Here is a 12,709-nt window from a genome sequence, read left to right as displayed (position 1 = left end):
TGTAGGCGGTGTGTGCCGTTGCTACCGAAAGGTGCCGACAAAAGCTGCCGCGAAAAGGGAGCGGACACGACACGGGCATCGCACAATTAAACGGATCCGCGCCGCATCGTCGCGAGTGTAACGCAAAAGTGCAGCGTGCGAGCGAGCGGAGCGAGCGGGCGCGTCGCTCGCTCGTGGCTTGATTGAAATAATTGGTGGATCATTGGTGGGCCGCAATTACATTATTACATCGATGGCCGACTGTTTATCTAGTTCCACATAAACGATGCCACATATCGAGAGTGGAGGAGACAAAGAGAGGAAGAGAGAGAGAAAGAGAGAGAGAGAGATTGGTAGCAACTCATTAATCCGCAACGACGCGGTAACATTACGTCCCGCTTCGGCGGAATTGACACGTTTGCACAAATAACGCGAATCGAACGCGAACCAACACTGATGGAGTTCAATCACGACGTATTATGTAACGTTAAGCCGGTTACACGCGCGTGCGACACATTCTGCACGCAGTGCGCGCGTGCAGAGACGCGTGTAAGTAATTATTAATCGCGCGACGCGTGACAATCAGTCGCGGCGCTTTTATTATCCCCTCGGATCGCGCGTAAATGCAATGTAACTGTATTATTCAACGACGATCGGGTCTCGCGTTAATGGACGTTTATTACGAATTATCGTATTATGTGGCGGGAGCATATGAGATTACAATGCCATTTTGCGCCCTGAATATTTCACGTTCTTTTTGGTGATGCGCTGATCCGTTCGGATTCCTCTGCTAAGATAAATAAAGTATGTACGTACAAGGCAAATCCCGATCGATGTTAAATTTTAATGAGGCACTTTTGTTTCGAGCTGGGAATTAAGAGCGTGTTTTTATCGGCGACTCTGTTCTCTGTAGAGATATTATTTCCCGTATCGCTCGGCTCACCATGGCGTCTTCGTTTTACTCAAATCTCGGTGAATGTAAACGCAGGATATTTTTTATGGCGAAGCACGAATAAGCGAGACCGGTGTAAACTTGTAACTCGAGTTTCCCGAGTAGTCGCTTTATGGACAGCCGGGCGACAGAGGCGACTTTTTGACGAACGGATAATTAAACCGAGAGATAAAGCAGAATTGCTTAATTAAGTCGAAGCGGATTAAGATGCTTCTCGCAGTTTGCCGCGAGAATAATGTGCCGTAAATTTCACACGTAGCGAGAATTGCGAGGTGCCGGCCGAGGAGTGTTATGCTCCACGCTCCATACTTATTTCTTTTCATCCCCCTGAATCGTGAGTAATTACAAGCTGTATAACTCGCGATCAAATATGCGATTAATTATAGATTATACAACTCGTGATTAAACGTGCAAAACGTGCGAAAGCAGCTCGGAAATATCGTTATTTTCACGCTTTCATTCCCGAAAGCGGGGATTTCAGAACGAAACTAAATATAAACGCATGATTAAAGGTGTTGCAGACCTCGCAACTTCCTGAAAGATCGAAATATCGAATTTCGCAACGAATGGAAAGATTTAAAAAGAGTTGGCGCATTCCTCGAGATGTAAAATTGAGTTTACCGTTCCTGACGGGGATGTGGGGGACAAGGGGTGCACTTCCGAGTGTGTAATAATGCCGGAAGACGAAGTTTCCGTGGAGATTCTTAAATGAATTACTACCCGCCGAGGTCTCAACAAGTTCTAAATTTATTTTCCGGCAACTCTATTTTGGAATTCCAAAATGGCAAACTTATTCCCGATGGAGTCACCGCACGCGGCGAAATGTAGATTATAGTGTAATATGGCTACAAGTAGATTATTCGATGGTGGTAGTGCGAAAGCAAAGTCGTGTCGTGCGAGACTCTCATTAACGAGCAACGGTCTTCACTTCGCGCAGCTGCTTTCTCATACTTTCCGGCTTATCATCATGCAACCGCTGAAATGTGATTTGGACTTTCGCGTCGATACGGAACATTATGGTGAATCATATATTTAACATTCTCTCAACTGGATTCCATTTTCTGCCATTTTCCAATGAAAGAATTTTATCGTTCTTTTTTCGCTTAGGTATTTCTACGGAAATCGAATGCGATTCATTCCGAAATTCGATATTTCGATATTTTACGAAGTTTCTTATCTTATCGAAGAGACGCATTCGGCAGCTTGAGAGCCGCGCTCGTGATCGTTTAAAAACTAGACAATTAATTCGGCGGTCAAAAGCATATGAATAAACGGAGGAAGGCGGAGAGTCGACGTGAACATCCGCCTCGGGGATGTTACGCGGGCGAATTCGTATATCAGCCGGTTACTATTTTAAATGTAAATTCTGTATCCATTTTTCGCTCGAATGAATGCGAGCATCGGCGTATTCTCGGTACGCGAAACTCTCGCGCGAGTAACTGGGAAATATGTAGCAAATAGAACCGCCGGGAAGAAAGGACAAAGGGTGCGCGCCGTACAAATGTATGCACGTAGAATAGATCGTGCATTCCACAGCTCAAGTTCCAAAGTATTGATCGATCAGGAACGCGTCCGGCTATTCGGATACTCGGCGACGTGAATTATATCGTTCGCGATCGGAAATCTTATCCGGGAGAGGTGCATTCGGCATGTATCATCCACAGTCTAGGGCGTAAATACATTTTTAATCTGCGACTGTCACAGGAGCGACCTAATAAAACTTCGGACGAGTTAAGCGTGAAAACAGTTGACGAAAATTTGCATAATGCATTTCGATTGATTCTTCTCTTGTTTGTCTGTCGACTGACTTGATTGACTGCTCCCTTCTCTGAACTTTTTAATATCGCGTTTTAAAAGCCTCACGTAGTCCCGATTCTGTTCCGTCACTGTCCTTCTAACTCCGCATTATCATTACAACGTCCGCGTCTGGCAAAATTGAGACTAGCTGATCCAGTTGATCCATTCGTTGATCCACTCGGCTCCACTCGGCACTTTGACACATTCTCACTTTGGAAACGCGATGAAAATCGTGCGCGGATATCGCCTCGAACATTTTTCGACCTCATGATTTCATCGAGGGAGAGAGGGAAAGAGAGAGAGAGATTTTTATTTCAAAACGTACATTCACAAATACGTGAAATAAGTATGAAAAATTCATTAACCGTGTATCAAGAGCTTATAAATCAAACGTACAGTTAAAATTAAATTAATAAAATAAAATTGATAAAATTGATGAGATTAAAACTGAATTAAAATAAATTAAAATGAATTAGATCTCTCTCAATTGGGTATTGATTCTTCTCGCACTCGGAGAAAAGAAATACGGATTCTTTATAACTTATCAGCATCCATTCCTGTATGCTCTTATGCTCTTTGCACACGATGGACTTTCGTCCGAAGCTGTCGTATACAGGGTGTCCCGGGTTTTAACCGACAAACTGAGGGAGCATATTCTACTAGTGGAAATAAGAAAAAATTCTTATGTCGAGTTTGCTTAGAAATGCTTTATTACAAAGTTATAAACCAATATTGAAAAGAAATATGAGATAAGTAACAACGGAACATAGTGTAGAATTTGGAAGGTCGAAGATGTTTACGTTATGTGTATTCACATGTATTCATGTTCACTATGTTGAAACGATTCAGTATGATTGTTACTTTCACAAGAGTAGCTGTTAGATTTCAATCGTCGTGTGAACTAGCAATTACTATCAGAATGCCAAAAGTGTTTTCAAATGAGGAATACACCGATATTCATTTCGTGTACGGATTCTGTGACGGAAATGCACGAGCTGCCGTACGAGAGTATCAATGTAGATTTCCTAACAGGAGAGTACCAGATAGATTTAAAGCAACGAATTACTAATTCAGTTACTGAGATGCAACAAAATTTTCAGGAATGTCGTACCGTAACAAATTCTGTACTACGTCGATGTCTAGCTTGTATCGATGTGCAAGGACAACATTTTGAAATGCGTCACTAAATCATTGCGTAGATAATTTTTATTTTTGTGAAAAAATCCGTTGTTACTTATCTGATATTTCTTTTCAATATTGGTTTATAACTTTGTAATAAAGCATTTCTAAGCAAACTCGATATAAGAATTTTTTCTTATTTCCACTAGTAGAATATGCTCCCGCAGTTTGTCGGTTAAAACCCGGGACACCCTGTATAATTCCCTACACGCATTCTTCATCACTACCGATTTTGACGTGCGACTCACCAAGCTGAAGGCGACGACGACGAATGGTTATTGGGAGCAACGAATGGAATCCGTCCATGATTTTCGGTATTTCGATGGTACATCATGCGCTGACTGTGGCACCCGCGGGAGAACTTTCTTGCACGCGATTCGCCCAGATGATCATAACCGCCCGGGAAAAGTGCCGTCACCGCGCGAAACGACCAGCGAAGCGGCTGGGATCATTGTTATCTTTCGGTAACAGGTCCCAGGGCGAGCCAACATATGTCAGCCACTCGTCGCTTCGATATCCCGCCTTCTCTCTCTCTCATCTTTTTTTCCGTCTTTTTCTTTTTTATCACCTGGCACCATAGGTCGTTACTGCATGTCGGAGCGCTGTTCCTTCGCGCGCACGAGAGCTCGTTTGGCGTAAGGTATTATATTATTAAGATCTCAACAACGCAACAACAAGATGCTGACCATTATGAGATGTCGTAGTTTATGGGGGACGTTATCGCGATTACGATGGGACTCGGGGAACAAATATAAAATGAATTAGTCAGCAGCGGAAACTGGGAAAGTTTCGAGTTTTGATCGCGTTATCGTCTGCTCTCTTCGTGTCTTAACGATAATTCTTCATTTGTTTGTACCGTGATACTGAGCGATCTTATAATTTAATATAGGATAATTATAAAGCTCTCGGATATAAATATTTAAATACGTAGGCCAAGGATATGAATCAACGTGATAGTATCGAATATGCAACAGGTATAAAAAACAATATAAATTCAATCAATAGATTTATATTATTTTTATATAATTGATATTAAAATTCTCTGTATTCTGTATATTATCTATAGAGTTTACGTAATATCAAATAAATAAAATTTAAATTGATTTCGAACTGATATCGAATTAATAAAATGCTAGTAAATCCAAGAAACCAGCGACTCTAATTTCACATCGAGAACATAAAAAAAGACAGCTTCGACGATGAGAGTCTCGTGAAGAGCACTAACTACTTTCGTGAATTACACCATCGTTTTCTTAGGATTACATCGTGGTCGCGTTGACGTACAGCGATCTTTACGCGCTCAGCCTGCGACAAGTTTCCAGTGTTCTTGGTTCTTGTACTTGCTACTTGACTCGACACGTCGCATCACCGTGTTTTCCCAGGGCTACGATATAACAGGGTTGCGAGAAATTTGGACATGACGCGCGATATCCCGCAGGCGCTAGCGGCGAACTAATTGGCAACTTTACGAACAAAAGTTAAGCCACTTCGCGACCGGACTTAACCGGGATTCGCCTGATTGTCCTGAGAAAAGAAGTTTCAGGATTTATTTCATTCCTGCGTCTTAATTTAATCTGTCCCTTTCATCCCTTCAACACTTTCTTATCCGCCACGCGCGCGCGAGCGACCGCGGCGGAATTGATTTCTGGTAACTGCCGGCGAAATCCGCAGTCATCTTTGCGACGATTAGCCGGCAAAATTGACGTAACATATTTCATTATCGCGCGTATAATAATACGACGAATCCCCGAATTGGATTACCGCGTTGCATTTGTCGCGTGATATACAGCGGCGATACATCTCGACGGAACGGTCGCGTCGCACAGCTTGGATTCCGCACTGCAAATAAAACGCGCGCGTCCCCGTCGCGCAACGTTCGCGAAAGAGGAATGGCATTTCGCGTAAACTGCGTTCGCCGCGTTGCGTTGCCGCGAAATTTACGTACGCCGGCACCGTAACTCTCCTTCTTCCACCCTCGCACGCGCAACGCTCTCTCTCGCGCGCCAAGAAACTTCGGTAGTTCCACTTTGTGCATTTCCTCTTCATTGTACACGGGCATAATGCGCGGCTGTTACAAGCGCGTTACTGTGGGCGCGCGTGATACGCCGGCACTCGCGCGGCGGAAGCAAACGCGAGATACTTTTTGCAGGGTGCGAGATGCAGCTGCGACAACCGACCGGCGAGCGGCGTTTACGGAGCAAGTTACGTGCAACAGCGCATAGCGTAGCGTTAACGTGAGCTTTACGTATCGCTACGACGAGTACGGTACTCGGTGCGCGCGTATCACCCATCGTTCCGTCTTACGCAAATATTGTGCGGAACAGCAATGTGCGCGCGCGCTCGTTTTTCTGCCACGATCGAGCAGACAAGGCAGACGCGAAGCTGATCCGTCGTCTTCAGACCGCTCGCGGTCTCCGGAAACTCGTGTGATGAATTTGACGATCCGCAATTGTCCATGGTGGCGATAAATAAATTTGTTCGCTTCCCGCAGGGAGAAGCAGTTTCGTGGGGTAGTTTCGGGGAAAGCTAGCTTCTCCGCTTCCGTATCGCGAGCGAAGGATCTCTCTCGGCGACCGTGAGCGCCGTAAAACGCGGCGCCGCAATCTCGAGTCACTCCCTGCGTCGCTTTAATCGCTGATGCGGCCGAACGTGACGCGGAATTTGGTATCGTCGATGGATCTCGCTGATGAGTTGTGCGGGGATAACGCCGGTTATCGTTCCCCGACGTCTATCGGCGTCGCGGCGTCGCAAGCTGCCACCACGCCAACGATTCGTAACGCGCGGCTCACTCGTTAATGATCACGCAAATCTGCAACGTCCATGTAAATGACGCGCGTGTCGTGACGTGGTCCACTCGTGCGGCAAGAGAATGCGACGGTCGTATGCGGATATTCATTTTCATCCCAGTCGCGCCAGATTTTGCACACGCACCGAGCGGCCGAAAGCATGTACGTGGCCGCCGTGCGTGCACACGTCATTACAAAACGCATTTCGACGGTTATGATGCATATGCACACACGTGGAGACGCGTTCCGTGTGAAAACAGGCCGCGACGACAGACGCGCCTCGGCCTAGCCTAGCAAACCCGATTCGGCCCGGCAAACCAGGCGTGAAATTTATTCCCGTCTGTTGTTGGTTTAATCGACGCGCGGCTGAGTAATACGCGCCATTAATCATCGCTTAATGACGTGACATTAAAAGAAATAATTCGCCCCTGGATATTAATTAAATGAGCATTGTCTCGTGCACGAATTTATTCGCCGGCCGACCGATTTTAATGGTGATTTACCGTCCGCTCGAGAGCGAGTCCTAATTGCGAACCGCTGCGTGCATTAATTTACATTTTGTAGGTCCTGCCATGATGGATTTTGTGAAAAGGCACTTTTTGCTATCCGCGCGATCGAGGTTTTCAGCTTCGCGGTCGGGCGATCGGCTTACATTTCACGTGCGTGTCGAAATCGTCCTCTCGTTTCATTGAAGTCATCAATATCCTGACAGTTGGGTATCGATGTATTCTGATTTGCTCGTGAACTTTTAACTTTCGCCAGTAGAATAAATGATTACAGCCTACCTCATTAATAATGCCTGCTAATTCGCCACGTCAAGCGGAACCATCCTTCACAGCGTTCCATTTGAATCGAGTATAATCGAATCGATATCGGATCGAGCTTCGCCGTGTCATTTGTTAATACAGATCTCAAACGGAATCACTTACGGTCGCCGCACCGATATCGATATTAACACCCTTCGAGTTATTAAAAAAAAAAGAACAGAGAAGAAAGGAAAGAAGTGGGGAAAAGCGTACGAGCTCTGAAATCGCTCTGGCGGGCGATTTTTCCGCCAGATACTTCCCGGGTGGCAGAAGCCGGCCTATAAAGTTCACGCTTCGTTTGCATTTCTCGTTTCGGCCTATTTCTCGCGCGCGGAGATACGCGCGCACGACGGCGGTAAATCGCGAACGTAGCCAGGGTGGCTCCACGCTGACGACGTCGCCGTGAAAATCCAGAAGGCACCCCCCTGGGTCTGTCCCAGCGACATCCAGGCGACGTCGGCTCCGTAAACGCCGAGACGAAATGCTGTTGTGTCCCGCGTGAGATACGATGGTGTTTCGTTAACGCGTTATCCACCGCCACCGAAAAATCGGTCGAACACCCCCGGCGGCAATACGTTCACCTAATGTAAATAACTTTGGCCCTCTTATCCGCAAGACAAATAGCACGAGGGGCGCGCGGGGTGTCAGCAAAGGATGGTAATAATTTGCTAAGAAACGATAGAGGCACGAATGGTTTCTACTTCTTGTTACATCTTGCTGTATCTGGTCATGTTGTGTGGATTTACCTAAGTTTTAACATATGACGTAATGTGATTGTTCCCGAGTCAAAATTAAATAAATTATCGCGAAATATCGCGCGATTAATGTGTAAATTTATTAATGTATAACGCTGTTATTCCGCTTGCTAAATCGGAAAATATGCGCACGTTGCAATTATTGCGAGAATTTTTGACGCGGCTTCGTTCGCGCGTGATTATTTGCGAAGCTGTAATGCTAGCGATGCGAGAAGAAAGGGTTTATTTATAATTTTAATACTGCTCTGCGTCGTCCGATAAAATTACGCGTGCAATGTTCATTAAGCTATTAATTTAATTACTTAGGCGATAAAGCGATTCTCTATTTAACCGGGCACTACATGGAAGAAATTTAAAATACCTTTATGGAATCTATATTTAACTGCATAATTATATGCAATAAATGACTTTAACTACATGTTTTGTTTTATGTTAATCGATTTGTCTAACTCGATTATCCGTGCGATCGAATGACGACTGTTCTAAAATAAGGTATAGAAAAATATTTATGTCATAATTATATGTCATTGATACATTTTTTGATATAAATAGTGTTCTGTAGATCTTGTCTATCTCTTTTCTTTTAACGATTTCTCTTAACGATGTTTTCCTTCTTGTTTCTTCGCTAATAACATGAAAGCAAACACACGAAGCGATCGTATCGAAATATCTTTATGGAATATCTAATTCCGTGGAGACGTCCTATGCTACAAACAATTCTGCGCAATCGCGAAGACAAACTCTATCTTTGTGTACAGAACGTTACGCACACCAACGAAACTTAATTTTCGCTAATGACGTTTACACAATAAATGCAATCATTACACATTTTCGGTATCGAAATCTGAGTTGTATCTACATTGGATGGATAATTACGAGGGTAACGGAAACTTCTATTAACGCGAAAGAAGAAACAGCAGGCTTCAAACACATCCACACGCCACGTTGAGAAACTTTGTTAATTAATCTCCCTCTGATACATAATATCGTATTTTAACTTTCATGGCGCCATATTGTCGAACAGCTGCCTCTCTCTCCTTCTCTATTCCTCTTTGGCGCTTCAAATAAATTCTTCATCACAATTTTGCTTGTTCATAATTAAAACTACATCTTAAAAGCCAAAATTAACGAATAAGAGTAATAGGAAGCTTCTTAATCTTTAACTATCCGCTGAAGAGCACTCGGCCATCATTTTTGCTTGTCCATCAAAACTAAATCTTCAAAATTATCTTAAAACCAACGAATGTATAATATAAGAATAAAACGAAATTTCTTAGTCTTTAATTATCCGCTGAAGAGCACTCGAAACAGGATCGAAATGTACTATGAATATTCTACTACCGTAAATTGAATAACCGAAATACACACACCGAGAACTGCGTTTCAGATTCTTCTTGTTCATATAATGTTGATTAAAGGGAGTTTCATCTAAAATTCTCCAGGATAAACACACATCTTTGCCTGCAACAACGGAATCATGTTTCGACGGATTCAATAGTTTGCTATCATTATTTCAGAATTAGCCTTCCAACAAATTTTACGAACGCTGCATCAGAAACAGTGAAAATTTAACGACAATGATTCGTTATTACTGTTAACGACTGCACTGGTTGTAGAAAGTTTTCGGCTGCAGCGCGATTCCTCGTCGCTATTTCAGCCGCGCGTCAGTTTTTTGTCAGCTTTTTTCGCATTTTTCCAGCGAGGCATCATATCGGGTAAAACTGGGTTTTTTTTCGGCGCTATGCCTCTCGATCCGAAACGTTCACAATGTGCGCGCTTCGATTTTCCTTCTCGATTTTCCATTGCGGCAACCCGCCGTGATTGAGCTTAACAGATACGGTTATCGCACTTTGCTTCGCGTTTCGTCTGCGATCGCAGAAGGGAGGACTGACGGCACGCCGTGCATTTTATCAGCGTTCACCCTCGTCGCGCAACAAGAGCGCGCACTATCTCCAAGATGAAGTTGACGAAACGCAGCTGACAAGGCGCAAACGAAAGCAGTCTTTCCGCGGATCGAAGTTCGCGGTTGGAAAATAACGGCTGCTGTAAAAACGAAGCCTCTCCGACCGATCTGGCGGACCGTGCGCTGAAATAGCTCACCGTGTCTCTCGTTGTTGTACGGTACGATTTGTTTTAGGCGATACACGCCAGCCCTTGTTTGTCGGTCGACCGAACAACCAGTGACCAAGTGGAACGAAGTTTATACCGCAAACACGCAGGCCATTCGCGTTAAAGGGGTGCGTCCATTTGATATTTTGGGAGAATCACTCGTCTCTCTTCCTTTTTCGCGTGGTATCGCGATCGCAGTCTTTTTTTAAAGCTGTTGTCCGAAATGAAGTAATCGTGAATAATTCTGGATTTATTCGTGATTTTAAAAAGATTTTAAAGGTTTTAAAAAGATTTAAAAAAGAAATTGACATCATTATTAGTATTATTATTATTATTATTAATATATTGTTTGTTACATTATACTGTAGATGAGCTTTCATTCTTAATAAAGAGTGTCTAATTCTTTTTGACTCTGCTTCTGCTCTTTGATAAATCCTGTTTGATGCGCAAACACGTGTGAGCGTTGTGTATTTCAGAGTTCCTTAGTTTGCTCGCGCAACTTTCTTTGAGGAAACGTAATTAGCTCGGTTAATTCAAACAGAAGTAGCCTCGCTCGAGCACCGTGAAATAATTAATCGTCATTTCCGACTCGTCGCGTTATTTGATCGCTCGACAATTAGCGAAGAGTTTTTCAAGTTATTCTTCCTCTGGCCTGTTCATCTCGTTCCTTCGCGCACTTACCGTCGTTTTCTGTATTTCACCTTACGATAAAAAAAATTCATCGAACGAACCAGGGTTCCAGCCCGCTCGCGCATCTCACGTATTCTCTTTTCTCTCTGGATAACGATAAAAAAATTTCTTACTCACAGTTTATCGCGACCTAACTCAACGCTTTTTTACTCTGACGATTTTTATGAAGGGCCAGTCTCGCCAAGATTGATGAAATGGCGAACTGTCGGCTCGGGAAAACCGATTCTCATGAAGGCCTCTCTTGAAATTTACTCTATCCCTCTCTCTTTCTCTTTCGTTCTGTTTCTCTCTTTTCCTCCTTCACACATCTTCCTTCGACTTCCATCGCACCCGAAGAAAACTGCACACCCGCCTGTTCTCGCAGCAGGGCACACAAAAGCCGGGCGATGTCGAGGCAATTAATCAATCATCATTAGTTTCCGCGGAAGTTCCATTTTTTCACTAATGGAGTCTCTAATGGAGAAACGACAGAAACGCACAGCGACAGAAATTGCGTCCCCGAAATTGCGTGTGCGTTTAAAGAGAAGGAACAAGAAAAAAACTTTCGCAAGAATTTTCTCGCCGTCGTTCTCGCCGGATAAATAAATTCAGTAGCGTATTCCGAAACAATGGGTGATTCTCTCTTCGCTGCGCCGGAACAAACGCGAGAGCACTCACTGAACGTTGTTATAACTCACGCATACTCGCGACAAAATGAGATTTTGCGCAAAAAAAGGATTTCGAGCACGCCTGGCGTGTAAATGCGGCTGCAATAGCGTAGTGCAACGAAACAGCGAAACGTACGATAAAGGAATTAAGGGTGTTACATCATGCCAATATGTATATGTGTGTATGTGTGTGTATACTAGTTTAAAATTTAATCTTTCTCGCTGACGAGCGCGCATCCTCTTGTTACAGGAGACGAGATCTTCTATCGGGACGAGATCGGCAATTTGTTGATCTATAACGTCAGCTCGGCCTCATCCAGGATACTGTTGGATTTCAACAATGCCGTAAGTTCTTCTCCGCGAATAACGTTTCCACATGTAAACGTGCAAAGGTTCCTCTACATCCCAAGCTTTCGCGGAATTCCGAAACGTCGGCAAAATGAAAAGGATTGAAAAGCAGTCCCGACGGAACTCGCGGCGGTATTAATTATGAGTAATGACGAAGGAACGAAATAAACAGGGCAAACAAATGCGATATTAATTACACCCGTAAATAACGCGAAGCGTTCATTACGCGCATGTTAATTATTAGTCTTAATGACGTGAGATATAAAATCAATCACGTGCGCGCCGTCCCCGTCGATCGCGACCAATTAACGCGGAATTTGTATTATACGTTATGTTAGTGCGGATCTCTGGAAAATGTAGACCGCGTCGAAATATTTACACAATCGTATCATCGTCGCATTGTCGCGCGTTCCAATTAAATATAAACCGTAGGGCGATTGTGATTTTAATTGCATGCAGTCGCGATTGCGCCCGCTTTACTTGCGAAATCGCGGGTAATGACGGAAATGCGTCGCACACAATGAAAGCATCGCGTGTCTCTCATATTTTACGTACTTGTACTCATTTTCTTTCCCGGTTTAATTTACATCCGCGGGATCAATTAAATCGGCCCAGCTTCCCTCGCGTACGAAAAAAAAGAACGGAAGCCGCTTGCGCGCGT

At 44.0% G+C, this 12,709-nt stretch overlaps 1 protein-coding gene across 1 annotated transcript in view; it reads left to right on the top strand.

Annotated features, from left to right (window-relative positions):
* Nucleotides 1-12,709, top strand: part of LOC105278678 (venom dipeptidyl peptidase 4) — a 304,978-nt gene that overhangs the window by 187,573 nt on the left and 104,696 nt on the right. Inside the window, exon 3 of the mRNA XM_026973843.1 lies at nt 11,951-12,045. Coding sequence (XP_026829644.1) covers nt 11,951-12,045 — 95 coding nt within the window. The remainder of the gene's footprint in view (nt 1-11,950; nt 12,046-12,709) is intronic.

Source organism: Ooceraea biroi, chromosome 11, assembly GCF_003672135.1.
Source record: "Ooceraea biroi isolate clonal line C1 chromosome 11, Obir_v5.4, whole genome shotgun sequence".
In the NCBI taxonomy this organism is placed as follows: Eukaryota; Metazoa; Arthropoda; class Insecta; order Hymenoptera; family Formicidae; genus Ooceraea; species Ooceraea biroi.
This window is presented reverse-complemented; position numbering and strand designations above follow the sequence as displayed.